The sequence below is a fragment of the Pelobates fuscus genome, chromosome 2 (assembly GCF_036172605.1).
Source record: "Pelobates fuscus isolate aPelFus1 chromosome 2, aPelFus1.pri, whole genome shotgun sequence".
NCBI classification, from domain to species: Eukaryota; Metazoa; Chordata; class Amphibia; order Anura; family Pelobatidae; genus Pelobates; species Pelobates fuscus.
This window is the reverse complement of record NC_086318.1, coordinates 8,601,686-8,625,564: the sequence shown is the minus strand read 5'-3', so window position 1 is coordinate 8,625,564 and position 23,879 is coordinate 8,601,686. Positions and strand designations below refer to the sequence as shown.

The window sequence follows — 23,879 nt, the reverse complement described above, 5'->3', positions numbered from 1 at the left end:
AAGGAGCGACCGTGATCCTTTGTCATGATGCCAACTGCACCGAGCAATAGTGCTTATCTATACTAGTAGATCCTGGCATCTATGGGGTTCCGGCTATTTCTCATACATTTCCCATTCTTACATGGAAAGTTATGGTCCCACGCACACTGACAATCATTGTCCAGGCACAGAGCGCGATGCTGTTTGTTGTTATGGTCAGAATACATTGAACGCACACTATCTGACAGAGAGCACTGACATGCATGACCACCAGAGGGAGCACTTCTAGCACCAGCTAAAAAAACCACAATGTTCTCTAGGTGTAAATGAATGGCAGCCCAGCCAATCTCCTTAGTTCTCCATAGGAAGACAACACACAATGTTTAAATTTATTGTGTAAACACTGCACTACAAGTCCTCCGCATCTTCTCGATCCTCCAAGTAGCAGCAGAAGTCGAGTATTACTATCCAGATGGACATGGATATGGCTTGCAGATGATGTGAGTTGTTATACTGTGATGTCTCTGTTTTTAATCTCATTGCAGTATGACATTATTTAATATTTCTATCTCTGTTCTATATGTGTGACTCTTGGTGTGCAGACCTTGCACTTTGTATTGTATTCTCAGAGAGGAACAAGCACCTGGAATGTTAATTCCCATGGAGTATCTCTACGTAAAGTGTTATAGTAAGTTTACATTGCGTTCCGGTAGTATTGCTGCAACAAGTGAGCAATCATTGTTACCAGCTTGTCGAGGAATTCATTTCTCTGCCAGAAACCCAATCCACCCATTTTATGTCTGCAAATAACTGACAATGACACCTCCTTCTCTCCTTTCAAATAGTAAATCGTGAAATATTTTAACATTCTTGCAGTCATTTGGGGGGAGGAGTAAATGGCAACTCTCATATCACTATTAGCATTCTAGAAACGTATTTTGTTAACATTATTAACTGTACGTGGAATATAACCTGGAGCACAGGACCAATAGACTGGAATATTATTTTAACAGGTATACAGGTATATATGGCTGAAGGACCGGCATTGTTTAATTATCCGGTGTTTTATCATACCAAGGAAATGTTTATGGTTTAAGCCCAGAGGAAGTATCCGTGACATAATATGTAGGGTGAGTGTATCCTGTAGAAGGTCTTAAGGATCCAGTGTGATCACTGGGTGTGATGTGTCTATTTGATGATTAAAAACGTGAGTAAATGAAGACGTGGTTCACCATATCTATATTTGCTTCTCTCTCTATTATTTATGTTTCTACGTTCCCCTTCGTGGTGTTGAGATATACGAACAGATCAAGGGAAGAGCCTTTTATTACAAGAGAATCGTCACCTCAAAATTATTTTTTTTCACAAATAATTATTTCATCAAGTTTTGAACGGAAATATATGTATTTTAAATGACTTTATGTAAAAATGAAAAAGGCTCATCCCCAACTTTTAGTATATGATGGAATCCTTGAGTCATATACAAACACCTTGGGTCCAGCCTTGTTTAAAAACCGACCGTTAGTCTCTATGGTCTTCCCTGCTTCACTCCCTGCACAAGAGAATGGAAGATCATAGAGACTAGCTGTCAGAGTCAAACACTGTCTGACCCCAGGTGTTTGTATATGGCTGAAGGATCCTATCCTATACCAGGTAGGGATGTATATGGCTGAAGGATCCTATCCTATACTATGTAGGGATGTATATGGCTAAAGGGTCCTGTCCTATACCAGGTAGGGATGTATATGGCTGAAGGATCCTATCCTATACTAGGTAGGGATGTATATGGCTGAATGATCCTGTCCTATACTAGGTAGGGATGTATATGGCTGAAGGATCCTGTCCTATAACAGGTAGGGATGTATATGGCTGAAGAATCCTGTCCTATACTAGGTAGGGATGTATATGGCTGAAGGATCCTGTCCTATACCAGGTAGGGATGTATATGGCTGAAGGATCCTATCCTATACCAGGTAGGGATGTATATGGCTGAAGGATCCTATCCTATACCAGGTAGGAATGTACATGGCTGAATGATCCTATCCTATACCAGATAGGGATGTATATGGCTGAAGAATCCTGTCCTATACTAGGTAGGGATGTATATGGCTGAAGGATCCTGTCCTATACCAGGTAGGGATGTATATGGCTTACGGATCCTGTCCTAAACTAGGTAGGGATGTATATGGCTGAAGGATCCTGTCCTATACCAAGTAGAGATGTATATGGCTGAAGGATCCTGTCCTATACTAGGTAGGGATGTATATGGCTGAAGGATCCTGTCCTATACTAGGTAGGGATGTATATGGCTGAAGGATCTAGGTAGGTATATGTATGGCTGAAGGATCATGTCCTATACTAGGTAGGTATATGTATGGCTGAAGGATCCTGTCCTATACTAGGTAGGGATGTATATGGCTGAAGGATCCTGTCCTATACCAGGTAGGTATGTATATGGCTGAAGGATCCTGTCCTATACCAGGTAGGGATTTATATGGCTGAAGGATCCTATCCTATACTAGGTAGGTATGTTTATGGCTAAATGATCCTGTCCTATACCAGGTAGGGATGTATATGGCTGAAGGATCCTGCCCTATACCAGGTAGGGATGTATATGGCTGAAGGATCCTATCCTATACCAGGTAGGAATGTATATGGTTGAAGGATCCTGTCCTATACTAGGTAGGGATGTATATGGCTGAATGATCATGTCCTATACTAGGTAGGTATATGTATGGCTGAAGGATCCTGTCCTATACTAGGTAGGTATATGTGTGCATGGCTGAAGTATCCTGTCCTATACTAGGTAGGGATGTATATGGCTGAAGTATCCTATCCTATACTAGGTAGGGATGTATATGGCTAAATGATATTGTCCTATACCAGGTAGTGATGTATATGGCTGCAGGAACCAGTCCTATACCAGGTAGGGATGTATATGGCTGAAGGATCATGTCCTATATCAGGTAGGGATGTATATGGCTGAAGGATCATGTCCTATACTAGGTAGGTATATGTATGGCTGAAGGATCCTGTCCTATACTAGGTAGGGATGTATATGGCTGAAGGATCCTGTCCTATACCAGGTAGGTATGTGTTACGGTTACCCTTAGGCTAGCTGAGAGCTGGACCGTTTAGTTGTCTGGATTCCTAGTTGCTGAAGAGGGGAGAGCCGAGTTCCATAGTATTCCATACGAGTCCTGTAAGTGTGGAAACATCCCACTAGCTATAGCATAGCTAGGATACCTTTTCTACCCACAAAACGAGTCAAAGCAGCGATTTGAGGGTCAAGTAAGAACTGAGGACTGGGCTGACCAGCCTGCTTTTTACTGTGGTTACATGTAAACAGGATACTCCCAGGGGGAGGCATAAAATCACCAATCACATATTGGGTACCTCCCACACATCTCCTCCCCTCAGATAAACAGTTAACCCAATTATACAGTACATATTTTCAACCAAGTTCTGGATGTACCCCGAAACCAGGGGGTACCCCTTTAAATCCTACACCGCTGTACAGGTCTTGTTCAGGGGAGCAACATATCCGAAAACCAACCCGTTCGGATGGACGGTTCAGGAGTTAGGGGTTTTCAAAGTTTTGACCGACCGCACAGACTTTCTGGCCGAAAATAGTTCCACACGTTTAGGCCTTGCGGTCGGTCTCCGTTCGTACGGGAAAACTCCACGAACCCATGGTCATCCATAGTTATCCTGGAGGTCGCTGTACTCCCCCTGCGGAGAGTAATCGTCCTACCGAACGGTGGGCTGTTCGGTAGGTCCAGCACGAAGTTATGCTATCCTGCAGGTCTCAGCGGTGTTCGCCTGGGTGCGTCTCCGTTTTTAGTTCCAGACGATTGCTGGCAAACACCGCTGTTCGTACGTAAGATGGCCGCGAACACGTGCAAAGTCCCGAAATGGCGGCCACCTATACGCTTACACAAAGGATTCGTGCTGAACCATACCAACGACTGCACATAAGTCAGAAAGGCGAAAATAGCATTGAAAAGTACACAGTGCAATAAGGTTTTTGTAACAGTTTTGTAACAGTGCTCCCTTTTTGTGGAACACTCTGGCAGACACCGTCTGACCCCTTTTCGGGGCAGACTAAGGCTGTCCAGACCGCTGGTTATGCTGGGCTGAGGTCCGTTTGTCTGGACAACCCGTCCGCATTGCCATTCTGTTTCCCGGGTCGGTAGGAAATGGTGAAATTGAAGGGTTGTAATGATAAGCTCCAACGTAATAACCTGCCGTTATCTCCAGAGACCCGGTTTAGCCACACCAACGGGTTATGGTCGGTGACCAGAGTGAACTCTTGTCCATATAAATAGGGAGTCAATTTCTTTAATGCCCATACCAAGGCCAAACACTCCTTTTCAATCGCTGCATAGCTGACTTCGCGGGGCAGGAGCTTCCGGCTGATGTAGGCCACTGGGTGCTCCCCTCCATCTTCACCTACTTGGCTAAGGACGGCTCCCAGCCCGAACATGGAAGCGTCTGTATGGACGATAAAACGTTTGTTAAGGGCTGGGGCCGCCAAGACAGGAGCATTAACCAAAGCATTTTTGAGGGCCTGAAAAGCCGTTTCACAGTGGGGAGACCACAGGACCTGTCGAGGTAAGTTTTTCTTGGTCAAGTCAGTCAAAGGTTTGGCAAGTGTGCTGTAGTCGGGTACAAATCGTCTATAGTACCCTGCTGTGCCCAGAAAGGCTAAAACCTGGGTTTTTGTGATGGGGGTGGGCCAGTTGGCAACAGCTTCTATCTTGGCCGGCTCTGGTCGCTGTTTTCCGCACCCCACCCGATGACCCAGGTACTGTACCTCGGCCATCCCAAAGTGACATTTTTCTGGTTTCAGAGTCAGGCCAGCCGCCCGGATCTGATCCAGAACCATTCCTACGTGAGCTAAGTGGTCCTCCCAGGACTCACTGTGAATCGCTATGTCGTCCAGGTATGCACAGGCAAAACCCTGGAAGCCATCCAGGAGTCTATCCACCAAGCGCTGGAATGTAGCGGGGGCGTTCTTCATCCCAAACGGCATTACCTTAAACTGGTATAGGCCGAAGGGGGTGACGAAGGCCGACTTGGGGATAGCCTCCGGGGCCAGGGGAATCTGCCAGTAACCCTTACAGAGGTCGATAGTGGTCAGGTAATTTCCCCTGGCTATGCGATCAAGTAGCTCGTCTACCCTGGGCATAGGGTAGGCGTCTGTTACTGTTTTTTCATTGAGTCTCCTATAGTCCACACAGAACCGGGTTGTCCCATCTTTCTTGGGTACCAGGACAACCGGGGAGGCCCAGGGACTATCGGAGGGCTCAATCACCCTGAGTTGGAGCATCTCATCTATCTCCTTCTTCATTCCGGCTCTAACGGCCTTGGGGATGCGATACGGGGGTTGGCGTAAGGGTGTTTGTCCGGGGGTATCGACCTGGTGGGTAGTTAAGGTGGTGTACCCTGGTTTCTGGGAGAACGTGAGGTGCTTGGACTGGAGGAGTGTATTGAGCTGCTCCCTTTCAGTGGGGCTAAGTCGGTCTCCTATCTGAACCTGGGTCACTACCCCTGTGGGTGGACTCTTTTCCAGCAAGTCGGGAATGGGTAGACTGTCGGGGTCTTCCTGGGGAGGACAACATACGGCGGTCACGTTCTCGGGGCGCTCCAAGTATTCCTTGAGCATGTTTACATGGAATGTCTTCCTGAGGTTGTTGTCGTGACAACTGGCTATAACATAAGTGGTGTCGCCCCTTTTTTCTACGATCTGGTATGGGCCCTGCCATGATGCTTGTAACTTGTCGGTCTTTACCGGCTTAAGTACTAACACCTTTTGTCCTACGGTAAAGATTCTCCTTCGGGCCCCCCTATCGTACCATACTTTCTGTCTTTTCTGGGCCGACTGGAGGTTAGCCTGCACTGATTTGGCTAGCTGCTCCATGCGGTCCCTGAGTTCCAATACGTATGGCACAATAGGGACACCGTCCGTTTCCGTCTCTCCTTCCCAGTGTTCTCGGATCAGGTTTAGGGGGCCCCGTACCTTTCGTCCGTAGAGCAACTCAAAGGGAGAGAACCCTGTCGTTTCCTGGGGCACCTCCCGATACGCAAATAGGAGATGCGGCAGAAAGCGTTCCCAATCTCGGTACTCCTGTGTGAACGTTTTGAGCATTTGCTTGAGGGTTCCGTTAAACCTCTCACAAAGTCCGTTCGTTTGGGGGTGATAGGGTGAACTCAGGAGGGATTTAATTTTGCACACCTGCCAGAGTTGTTGGGTCAATTCTGCTGTGAATTGGGTGCCCCGGTCGGATAGAATTTCTTTTGGAAATCCTACCCGGGAGAACACTTGTACCAGGGCATTCGCTACCGTATCCGCTTGGATGTTGGACAGGGCGACTGCCTCGGGGTACCGGGTAGCGTAGTCTACTACGGTAAGGATGTAGCGCTTACCGGAGGGACTAGGGGTGGCCAGTGGTCCTACTAGGTCAATAGCAACCCTGCTAAAGGGTTCCTCTACAATGGGCATATTGACTAGATGCGCTTTAGGGTGATCGCCTCGCCTTCCCACTCGTTGACATACATCGCAAGTATTACAGTAATTCTTAACGTCAGCGTGTACTCCTGGCCAAAAGAATGTGTGGGTAATGCGGTGTAGCGTACGTGTTATAGCTAAGTGACCTGCCAAGGGGATGTCGTGTCCTATTTTGAGGATTTCCCGACGGTATTTGTGGGGTACTACCAGCTGTCGCCTACGTTGTCCCTTTTTCTCTGTCAAGCGGTATAGTTTCCCTTTTTCCCATAGAAAAGTTTCGTTATCTGCCCCGCTCCCCCCTGTCTCTGCTCGTTCCCGGTATTTTTGTAAGGTCGGGTCAGTCCTAGACTCGGTCTCAAAGGTAACTGGGGTGTCCCAGGGTATGGGGTCTAACAGGTCAAGAGAAGTCGGGGTTGGTCTTACCTGGGTCTCCCGCACTGGTGAGGGTTCTCGGTCCGTCCGGGCTTGTGCCCGTGTAGTCACTGGGTTCGCTTCGTTGTTATATACTGGTGCATAGGCCGAAGTCATGGGGCCCAAATCGTTGCCCAGTAGTACTTCAGCAGGTAAATGGTCCATTATACCCACGTTTACAGCTCCTTTCCCCGCTCCCCAATCAAGATGTACTTTAGCGGTCGGGACTTTGTACACATCCCCTCCCGCCACTCTAACGGCTACGGTCTGCCCTGACCTCTTGTGTTCTGGCACCAAATGACTTTGTACCAGTGTTATGGTAGCCCCTGTGTCTCTCAACCCCTCGGTAGATCGCCCTTCGAGCCATACCTTCTGCCGATGGTGCTGTCGGTTATCCGAAGCCGCATATACCGGGTCTGCCTCGTGAAGCGGCCCCAAATATTCCTCCATAGGGGTCTCCTGGTTAACACAGAGGGCTCGGGCAGGACGGTAGGGCCCAGAGGGGTAATTGTAATTCCTGGGCGTCTGGTGTGTGCCAAGCGGGCAGTTGGCCATGAAATGTCCTGGTTGCTTGCATCGGTGGCAAGTGGGCCTAGGACGATCAAAATTGTTATTGGATGACCCTGAGTGTCTGGGGGGCCCGGCGGGTACTGGGGCCCGGAACTCCGTACGAGGAGGTGCACGGTAAACCTCTCTGGGCTCAACCCGTGCTGGAGCCCGGTAGTTTGTGGACTCGTGAAGACGTGAATCGTAATGTTCATCAGCTAATTTGGCCGCTTCTTCTAGAGTGGAAGGTCGCCTGTCTCGCAGCCACTCCTTCCCTTTTTGTTCCATGCCATCGTAAAAATGTTCTAAGAGGAATAATTGTAAAATTTCCTCACCAGTCACAGCTTTACTTCCGCTCATCCAGTGATTTACCGCTCTCCGCATTCGGTGCGCCCATTCCATATGTGTATCGTTAGGCTTCTTTTTCGTGCCCCGAAACTGCCGGCGATACGTGTCTGGAGTCACCGCGTATCTTTTTAGCAGAGTCTCTTTAACTCGTTCATACTGTGTCACTTCCTCAGTACCCAAAGTACGAAAAGCTTCCAGGGCTCGCCCGGATAGCTTCCCAGACAAGATCGTGGGCCACTCTCTGGTGGGAATCTGGTGCAGGGCGCATTGCCTTTCGAAGTCTGCCAAGTACTCATCAATTCCTGTCTCGCTCTCCAGGAAGGATCGGAATGCCGCAAAGGGTATTTTAGGCTTCCCAGCAGTTTCAACAGGAACGATTACTTGTGGGGCTTCAGCAGTGCGTTGTGCGTTGGCCATTTCAACGTTGTAGGCTCGGGTCTTTTGTAAATCCGCGTCTGCCTCCACCATCAATTGCTGTATCAGTTCTATAGATGGGTTTGGCCCGTATAAGGGAAGCCTCCCCCGAACAATTCTTGCCTTTGCATCATCATCCGTGATTGGTGTTTCCGCCATTGTGGAGCTTTGATCCAGTTCTGTCAATTCTGCGATCAGTTCCCTCTTTGGCCGGTTACTGGCGTGCCTTCCTCTGCTTTCCAATAAATCTTTCAGGGTTGTACGTTTCAATTTTGCGTAGGTGCTCTCCATCCGTTCCGTGCCTCTCCTAGGATATCCAGAATCATCCCACCGCTGCCACCAAATGTTACGGTTACCCTTAGGCTAGCTGAGAGCTGGACCGTTTAGTTGTCTGGATTCCTAGTTGCTGAAGAGGGGAGAGCCGAGTTCCATAGTATTCCATACGAGTCCTGTAAGTGTGGAAACATCCCACTAGCTATAGCATAGCTAGGATACCTTTTCTACCCACAAAACGAGTCAAAGCAGCGATTTGAGGGTCAAGTAAGAACTGAGGACTGGGCTGACCAGCCTGCTTTTTATTGTGGTTACATGTAAACAGGATACTCCCAGGGGGAGGCATAAAATCACCAATCACATATTGGGTACCTCCCACACATCTCCTCCCCTCAGATAAACAGTTAACCCAATTATACAGTACATATTTTCAACCAAGTTCTGGATGTACCCCGAAACCAGGGGGTACCCCTTTAAATCCTACACCGCTGTACAGGTCTTGTTCAGGGGAGCAACATATCCGAAAACCAACCCGTTCGGATGGACGGTTCAGGAGTTAGGGGTTTTCAAAGTTTTGACCGACCGCACAGACTTTCTGGCCGAAAATAGTTCCACACGTTTAGGCCTTGCGGTCGGTCTCCGTTCGTACGGGAAAACTCCACGAACCCATGGTCATCCATAGTTATCCTGGAGGTCGCTGTACTCCCCCTGCGGAGAGTAATCGTCCTACCGAACGGTGGGCTGTTCGGTAGGTCCAGCACGAAGTTATGCTATCCTGGAGGTCTCAGCGGTGTTCGCCTGGGTGCGTCTCCGTTTTTAGTTCCAGACGATTGCTGGCAAACACCGCTGTTCGTACGTAAGATGGCCGCGAACACGTGCAAAGTCCCGAAATGGCGGCCACCTATACGCTTACACAAAGGATTCGTGCTGAACCATACCAACGACTGCACATAAGTCAGAAAGGCGAAAATAGCATTGAAAAGTACACAGTGCAATAAGGTTTTTGTAACAGTTTTGTAACAGTATGTATATGGCTGAAGGATCCTGTCCTATACTAGGTAGGGATGTATATGGCTGAAGGACCCTGTCCTATACTAGGTAGGGATGTATATGGCTGAAGGATCCTGTCCTATACTAGGTAGGTATATGTATGGCTGAAGTATCCTGTCCTATACTAGGTAGGGATGTATATGGCTGAAGGATCCTGTCCTATACTAGGTAGGGATGTATATGGCTGAAGGATCCTGTCCTATACTAGGTAGGGATGTATATGGCTGAAGGATCATGTCCTATACTAGGTAGGTATATGTATGGCTGAAGGATCCTGTCCTATACTAGGTATATGGCTGAAGGATCCTGTCCTATACTAGGTAGGGATGTATATGGCTGAAGGATCCTATCCTATACCAAGTAGAGATGTACATGGCTGAAGGATCCTATCCTATACTAGGAGGGATGTATATGGCTAAATTATCTTGTCCTATACCAAGTAGTGATGTATATGGCTGAAGGATCCTGTCCTATACCAAGTAGGGATGTATATGGCTGAAGGATCCTATCCTATACCAGGTAGGGATGTATATGGCTGAAGGATCCTGTCCTATACTAGGTAGGGATGTATATGGCTGAAGGATCCTGTCCTAAACTAGGTAGGGATGTATATGGCTAAATGAGCTTGTCCTATACCAGGTAGGGATGTATATGGCTGAAGGATCCTGTCCTATACCAGGTAGTGATGTATATGGCTGAAATATCCTATCCTATACCAGGTAGGGATGTATATGGCTGAATGATCCTGTCCTATACCAGGTGGGGATGAATATGGCTGAAGGATCTTGTCCTATACTAGGTTGGGATGTATATGGCTGAAGGATCCTGTCCTATACTAGGTAGGGATGTATATGGCTGAAGAATCCTGTCCTATACCAGGTAGGTATATGTATGGCTGAAGGATCCTGTCCTATACTAGGTAGGCATGTATATGGCTGAAGGATCCTGTCCTGTACCAGGTAGGGATGTATATGGCTGAAGGATCCTGTCCTATACCAGGTAGGGATGTATATGGCTGAAGGATCCTATCCTATACTAGGTAGAGATGTATATGGCTGAAGGATCCTGTCCTATACCAGGTAGGGATGTATATGGCTGAAGGATCCTGTCCTATACCAGGTAGGGATGTATATGGCTGAAGGATCCTGTCCTATACCAGGTAGGGATGTATATGGCTGAAGGATCCTGTCCTATACCAGGTAGGGATGTATATGGCTGAAGGATCCTGTCCTATACCAGGTAGGGATGTATATGGCTGAAGGATCCTGTCCTATACCAGGTAGGGATGTATATGGCTGAAGGATCCTGTCCTATACCAGGTAGGGATGTATATGGCTGAAGGATCCTGTCCTATACCAGGTAGGGATGTATATGGCTGAAGGATCCTGTCCTATACCAGGTAGGGATGTATATGGCTGAAGGATCCTGTCCTATACTAGGTAGGGATGTATATGGCTGAAGGATCCTATCCTATACCAGGTGGGGATGAATATGGCTGAAGGATCTTGTCCTATACTAGGTTGGGATGTATATGGCTGAAGGATCCTGTCCTATACTAGGTAGGGATGTATATGGCTGAAGAATCCTGTCCTATACCAGGTAGGTATATGTATGGCTGAAGGATCCTGTCCTATACTAGGTAGGGATGTATATGGCTGAAGGATCATGTCCTATACCAGGTAGGGATGTATATGGCTGAAGGATCCTGTCCTATACCAGGTAGGGATGTATATGGCTGAAGGATCCTGTCCTATACCAGGTAGGGATGTATATGGCTGAATGATCCTATCCTATACTAGGTAGAGATGTATATGGCTGAAGGATCCTATCCTATACTAGGTAGAGATGTATATGGCTGAAGGATCCTGTCCTATACCAGGTAGTGATGTATATGGCTGAAAGATCCTATCCTATACCAGGTAGGGATGTATATGGCTGAAGGATCCTGTCCTATACTAGGTAGGGATGTATATGGCTGAAGGATCCTATCCTATACCAGGTGGGGATGAATATGGCTGAAGGATCTTGTCCTATACTAGGTTGGGATGTATATGGCTGAAGGATCCTGTCCTATACTAGGTAGGGATGTATATGGCTGAAGAATCCTGTCCTATACCAGGTAGGTATATGTATGGCTGAAGGATCCTGTCCTATACTAGGTAGGGATGTATATGGCTGAAGGATCCTGTCCTATACCAGGTAGGGATGTATATGGCTGAAGGATCCTGTCCTATACCAGGTAGGGATGTATATGGCTGAAGGATCCTGTCCTATATCAGGTAGGGGTGTATATGGCTGAAGGATCCTATCCTATACTAGGTAGAGATGTATATGGCTGAAGGATCCTGTCCTATACTAGGTAGGGATGTATATGGCTGAAGGATCCTGTCCTATACCAGGTAGAGATGTATATGGCTGAAGGATCCTGTCCTATACCAGGTAGGGATGTATATGGCTGAAGGATCCTGTCCTATACCAGGTAGGGATGTATATGGCTGAAGGATCCTGTCCTATACCAGGTAGGGATGTATATGGCTGAAGGATCCTGTCCTATTCTAGGTAGGGATGTATATGGCTGAAGGATCCTGTCCTATACCAGGTAGAGATGTATATGGCTGAAGGATCCTGTCCTATACCAGGTAGGGATGTATATGGCTGAAGGATCCTGTCCTATACTAGGTAGGGATGTATATGGCTGAAGGATCCTGTCCTATACTAGGTAGGGATAGTTTTCTTATTTTCTACATTTACTTTATTTAAAGTAAAATCTATTTCCTTTGGAAACTTGATGAAAAGATTATTATAGTAAACCTAGTTTTGAAGTGATGGGTGTCTGTTAAAGGAGTGTCAGTTCTCTTTATTGGCTTTATTTTTACACGTGGGACAGCAGGCTGCTGAATCTTTCAATATGGTACGTAGAGTGGACATTACTTTGTGTGGACTTACAGTAGTTGTGTTTTTTGTTTGCTGGATGTGAGCATTCTGTTATAAAGCAGACATTCTTAGGACATTCTGCTGCCATATATAGTAAACTGTGCTATTCATAATGTCTTCAATGACCTTACACACACTTTCAAACAGGCTATTTCACCATTTTTATCTATTTATGTACAAACAAACAAACAAACATATTTTTACTTTGATACAAACAAATCAGGCCCTGTGTGACTTATAACGAGATAATGAACTGTGTCCTGTTTCAAGTCCCGCCCCCCCATATTTCTATAAAGGATGAACAAGTACAGGAAAAATAAAAATTGGGACCATTTGCATCATTTTATTTTATTTGTATATGTTTTTTTCTGGACAGCAACCTATACACACAATTGCTGCTTGTGTTGTATGTTAATGTAATAGCTCGGCATCCCATGTTTCAGATAAATGCCATGCTAATATATCTTCAAACAAAAAGTGCTTGTTAGTGAATTGATACGTTTCCAACTTCCCAGTATTTAGGGGGGAAATGGTTGCTTGATCGCCCTGCTGAAGACAAATCCCATCTGTGCCGTAAGAATGACCACATTACGACATCAGTCCATTGTTCATAAAATACACAAATAAATATTGCCGGATCTATAGCCAGTTCTCTTAAATGACTCTCTTCCAGCAGCTCTGTGTCTTTGATAATGCAGAGAAAGGTAAGAGTTTGTTCCTATATAAAGTCAAAGATTATACTCCATAAATTATCCCACATGCAATAGTCGGGGCCAAATATTTCCAATCGCATTAGCCATTGGCAAGTAAAGATCCGAGTAGAAATGTGAAATACTATGGCTTGCAGTGACAAGAAACCTTTAAGGCTTGGGCAGTAGCATAGGACTACTAATGTTAAGCTCTACAGTAGTGACATTGTTGGCTTGTATTTGCATGGTGAAAGGTTCAAGATGTTTGTCTAGACTTTGTCCTGTTGTAAGGCCATTATTAAAGAAGAAAGAGATAATACAACAGACTGATGACTTATAATTCTAATTCTTATAAGAGAAATCAGGCAGGATTGTAGGTCTAGATATTACAGCATTAAATATACGACCGGTACAAACCCTGTCCCTCTTTGTGGAACATTTCCCAGTAAGTTGGTCTTTACTCACAAAGACAGGTGGTGACCTATATCTTTCTGGAGCAAATGAATTCCAACAGCTTGGCCAGCATTATGTATTTAGAAGTGATATGGGAACCCCTGCTGGATGGTAAATGTGTCTTGTTATATAAGGGTTCACCGGGCCCCTGTACGTCGTAAAGGTGCTTTTCAAGTTTTTTAGCAGCAATGTCTACATTTAACAAAGGTTCACTCCATGGTATCTTCACCAAGTGTGGGATTTAAAAGGTTCATCAGTAGGAGCTCAAGCTCAGAGAACGAAGGCCGTAATTCTGGCTGTTGCTTCCAGCACATCTTCATTATGAAGGACAAATCGTTTGGGCAGTCGGCGGGAGGCTGCAGAGGTGTTCCAGACATCATTTCCTCAATGTATTCCTGGTTTGTTTTACCTGGAGACAACATACTTTGTGTGAAATCTTACTAAAACAAACAAATAAAACTTACTCTGTCAACAAAACAGTTTACCAAATATAATATAATAATATGACAAATATATTTTTTGTCTATCAAACCCAATTTGAAAAAATAAGCAATTCCAATCTTTGAATATTTCTGGTCCGTACCTCCACCTGCTTAAACAATGCAATGCAGAAAAAAACTGTATACAGCCTTATATGGTACACTACAGGAAGGGGGATAACCCCTGGTAGAAGAAGAAAGAAAAATTGTGTACCAATAAAAAGGTATCAGGGAGAGTGATCTTATCAAAGTACTGAATGGCTCCGAAATAGATATAGGAGTCTAGAGTACCAATATGAAACTAGAACCACAAAGAAAAAACAAAACAAAATTAGATTTCAAAATGACAGCGTTCATCTCTGTTATGATCCATTTACTATAATTTATTCAGCAGGGAAAATCTAGGTGCCCCTAAAGGCACGGGGGGTTATAGCTAGCATTTAGTTAACACTGTACTCAGGAGGATCATAGCTGGTATTAAAATCATTTAGCATTGTTATATATATACTGACCAGCGTATATCTCTCTATTTAGCAGTGATTTATCCAGGTGCCCTCCAAGGCTCAGAGGGGCTACTGTCAGCATTGAGACCTCATAGTACTAACGTTACTTTAACTGACCTCCTTACAGGTTCTTTTAGCATTTGCTCTGTTAACGTAATGGCATACTGCAACAATCTACCTACAGCACATACTATCTAATTAAGGATACAACTTAACCTCAATGCTTTCCGAGTTGTATAAATGCCCAGTTTACCACTACATGCAGCATTTATACGCTACTAGTAGATTTACATTTCAGTTCATCTGAATATATTAGACTATGCTATATTTGTACTAGCAATCTGGATGCACCACAATTGTATACTAATTCTAGCTGTGTAGGTGGTATCCTTATGCTATTACAGCACTTATGAACAGCTAATCTCACACTGTGCTAACTCCATAAATATCATAGACTAAGAACACCTAATCTCACACTGTGCTAACTCCATAAATATCATAGACTAAGAACAGCTAATCTCACACTGTGCTAACTCCATAAATATCATAGACTAAGAACACCTAATCTCACACTGTGCTAACTCCATAAATATCATAGACTAAGAACACCTAATCTCACACTGTGCTAACTCCATAAATATCATAGACTAAGAACAGCTAATCTCACACTGTGCTAACTCCATAAATATCATAGACTAAGAACACCTAATCTCACACTGTGCTAACTCCATAAATATCATAGACTAAGAACAGCTAATCTCACACTGTGCTAACTCCATAAATATCATAGACTAAGAACACCTAATCTCACACTGTGCTAACTCCATAAATATCACAGACTAAGAACACCTAATCTCACACTGTGCTAACTCCATAAATATCACAGACTAAGAACACCTAATCTCACACTGTGCTAACTCCATAAATATCATAGACTAAGAACACCTAATCTCACACTGTGCTAACTCCATAAATATCATAGACTAAGAACACCTAATCTCACACTGTGCTAACTCCATAAATATCATAGACTAAGAACAGCTAATCTCACACTGTGCTAACTCCATAAATATCACAGACTAAGAACACCTAATCTCACACTGTGCTAACTCCATAAATCTCATAGACTAAGAACACCTAATCTCACACTGTGCTAACTCCATAAATATCATAGACTAAGAACACCTAATCTCACACTGTGCTAACTCCATAAATATCACAGACTAAGAACACCTAATCTCACACTGTGCTAACTCCATAAATATCACAGACTAAGAACACCTAATCTCACACTGTGCTAACTCCATAAATATCATAGACTAAGAACACCTAATCTCACACTGTGCTAACTCCATAAATATCATAGACTAAGAACACCTAATCTCACACTGTGCTAACTCCATAAATATCATAGACTAAGAACACCTAATCTCACACTGTGCTAACTCCATAAATATCATAGACTAAGAACACCTAATCTCACACTGTGCTAACTCCATAAATATCACAGACTAAGAACACCTAATCTCACACTGTGCTAACTCCATAAATATCATAGACTAAGAACACCTAATCTCACACTGTGCTAACTCCATAAATATCATAGACTAAGAACAGCTAATCTCACACTGTGCTAACTCCATAAATATCACAGAATAAGAACACCTAATCTCACACTGTGCTAACTCCATAAATATCATACACTAAGAACACCTAATCTCACACTGTGCTAACTCCATAAATATCATAGACTAAGAACACCTAATCTCACACTGTGCTAACTCCATAAATATCATAGACTAAGAACAGCTAATCTCACACTGTGCTAACTCCATAAATATCATAGACTAAGAACACCTAATCTCACACTGTGCTAACTCCATAAATATCATAGACTAAGAACACCTAATCTCACACTGTGCTAACTCCATAAATATCATAGACTAAGAACAGCTAATCTCACACTGTGCTAACTCCATAAATATCATAGACTAAGAACACCTAATCTCACACTGTGCTAACTCCATAAATATCATAGACTAAGAACAGCTAATCTCACACTGTGCTAACTCCATAAATATCATAGACTAAGAACAGCTAATCTCACACTGTGCTAACTCCATAAATATCATAGACTAAGAACACCTAATCTCACACTGTGCTAACTCCATAAATATCACAGACTAAGAACACCTAATCTCACACTGTGCTAACTCCATAAATATCACAGACTAAGAACACCTAATCTCACACTGTGCTAACTCCATAAATATCATAGACTAAGAACACCTAATCTCACACTGTGCTAACTCCATAAATATCATAGACTAAGAACACCTAATCTCACACTGTGCTAACTCCATAAATATCACAGACTAAGAACACCTAATCTCACACTGTGCTAACTCCATAAATATCACAGACTAAGAACACCTAATCTCACACTGTGCTAACTCCATAAATATCATAGACTAAGAACACCTAATCTCACACTGTGCTAACTCCATAAATATCATAGACTAAGAACACCTAATCTCACACTGTGCTAACTCCATAAATATCATAGACTAAGAACACCTAATCTCACACTGTGCTAACTCCATAAATATCATAGACTAAGAACAGCTAATCTCACACTGTGCTAACTCCATAAATATCATAGACTAAGAACAGCTAATCTCACACTGTGCTAACTCCATAAATATCATAGACTAAGAACAGCTAATCTCACACTGTGCTAACTCCATAAATATCATAGACTAAGAACAGCTAATCTCACACTGTGCTAACTCCATAAATATCATAGACTAAGAACAGCTAATCTCACACTGTGCTAACTCCATAAATATCACAGACTAAGAACACCTAATCTCACACTGTGCTAACTCCATAAATATCATAGACTAAGAACACCTAATCTCACACTGTGCTAACTCCATAAATATCATAGACTAAGAACAGCTAATCTCACACTGTGCTAACTCCATAAATATCATAGACTAAGAACAGCTAATCTCACACTGTGCTAACTCCATAAATATCATAGACTAAGAACAGCTAATCTCACACTGTGCTAACTCCATAAATATCATAGACTAAGAACACCTAATCTCACACTGTGCTAACTCCATAAATATCACAGACTAAGAACACCTAATCTCACACTGTGCTAACTCCATAAATATCATAGACTAAGAACAGCTAATCTCACACTGTGCTAACTCCATAAATATCATAGACTAAGAACACCTAATCTCACACTGTGCTAACTCCATAAATATCATAGACTAAGAACAGCTAATCTCACACTGTGCTAACTCCATAAATATCATAGACTAAGAACACCTAATCTCACACTGTGCTAACTCCATAAATAACACAGACTAAGAACACATAATCTCACACTGTGCTAACTCCATAAATATCACAGACTAAGAACACCTAATCTCACACTGTGCTAACTCCATAAATATCACAGACTAAGAACACCTAATCTCACACTGTGCTAACTCCATAAATATCATAGACTAAGAACACCTAATCTCACACTGTGCTAACTCCATAAATATCATAGACTAAGAACACCTAATCTCACACTGTGCTAACTCCATAAATATCACAGACTAAGAACACCTAATCTCACACTGTGCTAACTCCATAAATATCACAGACTAAGAACACCTAATCTCACACTGTGCTAACTCCATAAATATCACAGACTAAGAACACCTAATCTCACACTGTGCTAACTCCATAAATATCACAGACTAAGAACACCTAATCTCACACTGTGCTAACTCCATAAATATCATAGACTAAGAACACCTAATCTCACACTGTGCTAACTCCATAAATATCATAGACTAAGAACACCTAATCTCACACTGTGCTAACTCCATAAATATCATAGACTAAGAACAGCTAATCTCACACTGTGCTAACTCCATAAATATCACAGACTAAGAACACCTAATCTCACACTGTGCTAACTCCATAAATCTCATAGACTAAGAACACCTAATCTCACACTGTGCTAACTCCATAAATATCATAGACTAAGAACACCTAATCTCACACTGTGCTAACTCCATAAATATCACAGACTAAGAACACCTAATCTCACACTGTGCTAACTCCATAAATATCACAGACTAAGAACACCTAATCTCACACTGTGCTAACTCCATAAATATCATAGACTAAGAACACCTAATCTCACACTGTGCTAACTCCATAAATATCATAGACTAAGAACACCTAATCTCACACTGTGCTAACTCCATAAATATCATAGACTAAGAACACCTAATCTCACACTGTGCTAACTCCATAAATATCATAGACTAAGAACACCTAATCTCACACTGTGCTAACTCCATAAATATCACAGACTAAGAACACCTAATCTCACACTGTGCTAACTCCATAAATATCATAGACTAAGAACACCTAATCTCACACTGTGCTAACTCCATAAATATCATAGACTAAGAACAGCTAATCTCACACTGTGCTAACTCCATAAATATCACAGAATAAGAACACCTAATCTCACACTGTGCTAACTCCATAAATATCATACACTAAGAACACCTAATCTCACACTGTGCTAACTCCATAAATATCATAGACTAAGAACACCTAATCTCACACTGTGCTAACTCCATAAATATCATAGACTAAGAACAGCTAATCTCACACTGTGCTAACTCCATAAATATCATAGACTAAGAACACCTAATCTCACACTGTGCTAACTCCATAAATATCATAGACTAAGAACACCTAATCTCACACTGTGCTAACTCCATAAATATCATAGACTAAGAACAGCTAATCTCACACTGTGCTAACTCCATAAATATCATAGACTAAGAACACCTAATCTCACACTGTGCTAACTCCATAAATATCATAGACTAAGAACAGCTAATCTCACACTGTGCTAACTCCATAAATATCATAGACTAAGAACACCTAATCTCACACTGTGCTAACTCCATAAATATCACAGACTAAGAACACCTAATCTCACACTGTGCTAACTCCATAAATATCACAGACTAAGAACACCTAATCTCACACTGTGCTAACTCCATAAATATCATAGACTAAGAACACCTAATCTCACACTGTGCTAACTCCATAAATATCATAGACTAAGAACACCTAATCTCACACTGTGCTAACTCCATAAATATCATAGACTAAGAACACCTAATCTCACACTGTGCTAACTCCATAAATATCATAGACTAAGAACAGCTAATCTCACACTGTGCTAACTCCATAAATATCATAGACTAAGAACAGCTAATCTCACACTGTGCTAACTCCATAAATATCATAGACTAAGAACAGCTAATCTCACACTGTGCTAACTCCATAAATATCATAGACTAAGAACAGCTAATCTCACACTGTGCTAACTCCATAAATATCATAGACTAAGAACAGCTAATCTCACACTGTGCTAACTCCATAAATATCACAGACTAAGAACACCTAATCTCACACTGTGCTAACTCCATAAATATCATAGACTAAGAACACCTAATCTCACACTGTGCTAACTCCATAAATATCATAGACTAAGAACAGCTAATCTCACACTGTGCTAACTCCATAAATATCATAGACTAAGAACAGCTAATCTCACACTGTGCTAACTCCATAAATATCATAGACTAAGAACAGCTAATCTCACACTGTGCTAACTCCATAAATATCATAGACTAAGAACACCTAATCTCACACTGTGCTAACTCCATAAATATCACAGACTAAGAACACCTAATCTCACACTGTGCTAACTCCATAAATATCATAGACTAAGAACAGCTAATCTCACACTGTGCTAACTCCATAAATATCATAGACTAAGAACACCTAATCTCACACTGTGCTAACTCCATAAATATCATAGACTAAGAACAGCTAATCTCACACTGTGCTAACTCCATAAATATCATAGACTAAGAACACCTAATCTCACACTGTGCTAACTCCATAAATAACACAGACTAAGAACACATAATCTCACACTGTGCTAACTCCATAAATATCACAGACTAAGAACACCTAATCTCACACTGTGCTAACTCCATAAATATCACAGACTAAGAACACCTAATCTCACACTGTGCTAACTCCATAAATATCATAGACTAAGAACACCTAATCTCACACTGTGCTAACTCCATAAATATCATAGACTAAGAACACCTAATCTCACACTGTGCTAACTCCATAAATATCACAGACTAAGAACACCTAATCTCACACTGTGCTAACTCCATAAATATCACAGACTAAGAACACCTAATCTCACACTGTGCTAACTCCATAAATATCATAGACTAAGAACACCTAATCTCACACTGTGCTAACTCCATAAATATCATAGACTAAGAACACCTAATCTCACACTGTGCTAACTCCATAAATATCATAGACTAAGAACACCTAATCTCACACTGTGCTAACTCCATAAATATCATAGACTAAGAACACCTAATCTCACACTGTGCTAACTCCATAAATATCATAGACTAAGAACAGCTAATCTCACACTGTGCTAACTCCATAAATATCATAGACTAAGAACACCTAATCTCACACTGTGCTAACTCCATAAATATCATAGACTAAGAACAGCTAATCTCACACTGTGCTAACTCCATAAATATCATAGACTAAGAACACCTAATCTCACACTGTGCTAACTCCATAAATATCATAGACTAAGAACAGCTAATCTCACACTGTGCTAACTCCATAAATATCACAGACTAAGAACACCTAATCTCACACGGTGCTAACTCCATAAATATCATAGACTAAGAACACCTAATCTCACACTGTGCTAACTCCATAAATATCATAGACTAAGAACACCTAATCTCACACTGTGCTAACTCCATAAATATCATAGACTAAGAACACCTAATCTCACACTGTGCTAACTCCATAAATATCACAGACTAAGAAACCTAATCTCACACTGTGCTAACTCCATAAATATCATAGACTAAGAACACCTAATCTCACACTGTGCTAACTCCATAAATATCATAGACTAAGAACACCTAATCTCACACTGTGCTAACTCCAAGTGTGATTATGTCATAACGTGTCCAGATTAATCCCAAACTCATTTTACTAACTTCTAATCTCACACTGTGCTAACTCCAGACAAATCATACTTCAGACATGTCATTCCCTGGGAACTAGACCTATATATCCTGTGCTAAATACAGACATGGCATGCACTTGGAAGCAGACTTAAACTTGCCATGTGCTAAATCCAGACATGGCATGCCTTGGGATTGGGAATTAGACCTAAACTCGTCATGTGCTATATCCAGACATGGCATGCACTGGGAACTAGACCTATATATCCTGTGCTAAATCCAGACATGGCATGCACTTAGAAGCAGACTTAAACTTGCCCTGTGCTAAATCCAGACATGGCATGCACTGGGAATTAGACCTAAACTCGTCATGTGCTATATCCAGACATGGCATGCACTGGGAACTAGACCTAAACTCATCATGTGCTAAATCCAGACATGGCATGCACTGGGAACTAGACCTAAACTCGTCATGTGCTATATCCAGACATGGCATGCACTGGGAACTAGACCTAAACTCATCATGTGCTAAATCCAGACATGGCATGCACTGGGAACTAGACTGAAACTCATCATGTGCTATATCCAGACATGGCATGCACTGGGAACTAGACTTAAACTCGTCCTGTGCTAAATCCAGACATGGCATGCACCCTGTGTTCCATGAAGTCTGTTTCATATCTCAAGGGAGCTTTTTTTACCTGTCCTTAGTGACCACCCACCTGGGAAAGGGATTTTTCCATATGTTACGATTTCCACCAGGAGGACTCCAAATGACCATACATCTGACTTACTGGAATACCTTTGGGTCTGGAAAACCTCTGGTGCCATCCACTTAATAGGAACCTTTGCATCTGTTAATGAGAGGACATGATTAATGCAGAGATTGTATGGCTGTGTGTCAGATTAAACATTGGTCTTCGTGCTATCTTACCCACAGCAGCACACATTAAACCAATGAATATTATTGCTTTTAGTTATATTAACATATATTGACAAAATACCCATCATGTTTAAGCATTAATATACACAACAGCTGGTTTCCATGTTAAATTGTGATTCTCCACAGTCCATACTGTGGTTTGAGGTTGTCCCAGCTCTGCAGCCTGCCATGGTCCCTTTAGTGGACTTCTCCTCTTTCAAATTGCTTATATACTTTACCCTTTAGACAGTTAGTACTATAAATACAGTAACCCAATTTGTATTAATTTTAATATAGCAAATAAACATTTTAGTTCTCAAATCATTCAGTAAATACTGTATATATATATATATATCAAAAGATAAATTGGAGCACTCAGAAGGGCTTTTCCAAAGTGGATTTATTGGTGCAAAAAAAAGGTTACATCGAAGTGTAAATCCTCTGTTTCGACGTTTCGACCCCTTAGGGTCTTTTTCAAGAACAATTTACAAGTGAAAGTTATACCGTTTATATATCAGTGAAAGAAATAAACTCACCAATCTCGTGTGTGCAGCCGCCCGTTCAAACCCGGAAGTGTCACGGAGACCCACGTGGTTTCCCTAACGTGCGTCAGTGCGTACGGCGTGGTTGCTAGGTGATACTCCATAAACAGTGAAACTCGCAACCAGCCTGTAAAAATATCGTACTGAAGTGTGATTTAAGGAATGGTGCTGATTACTAAGGAGATCTCATAGAATCAATACGCAAATAGTAGGAAGACCTCAAGTTAACTTAATACAAGTGTATAGAGATAAGACCTATAGAGTGTGAAAAAATGTGAAAAAGAGCTGTGTACTAAAGGTGCTCAGCAGTGCAATGATCAAGTGCAACGGACCAAAAAGTGGTTTAAAATTAAAATACCATAGGTCTCATAGGTTACATTAAAAACAAACGAAAGGAAAGATAATAATAGAGGGCATAGATAAATATACATGCATTCATGAACGTAGTATACATTCATGAAAAAATTAATAGTTAATATGTTAGATATCAAAAAAATAAGTAACTACTGTACATTATCTAAGAGTTACTATATAGCATAAGCGTTGTCTGTGGATCAAGAGCCTCTAATTTAAGTAAACATAAAATGCATTCAAAATATAGAGTCAAGAGAACATGGAGAATGTGATGTATTCGTTCAATCCTTTGGGGGTAACTGTGTCAAGGCGGTGTATCCAGTATGTTTCACGTTGAA

General features: G+C 42.3%; 1 protein-coding gene across 1 annotated transcript in view; it reads right to left on the bottom strand.

Moving 5' to 3' along the window:
* Positions 1-12,831: 12,831 nt before the first annotated feature.
* Positions 12,832-23,879, bottom strand: part of LOC134586408 (tyrosine-protein kinase SRK3-like) — an 84,261-nt gene continuing 73,213 nt past the window's right edge. Inside the window, exons 8-9 of the mRNA XM_063441909.1 lie at positions 22,446-22,577; positions 12,832-14,017 (exon numbers count right to left, since the gene is read on the bottom strand). Of these exons, the coding sequence (XP_063297979.1) occupies positions 13,818-14,017; positions 22,446-22,577 (332 nt within the window). The 3' untranslated portion in view covers positions 12,832-13,817. The remainder of the gene's footprint in view (positions 14,018-22,445; positions 22,578-23,879) is intronic.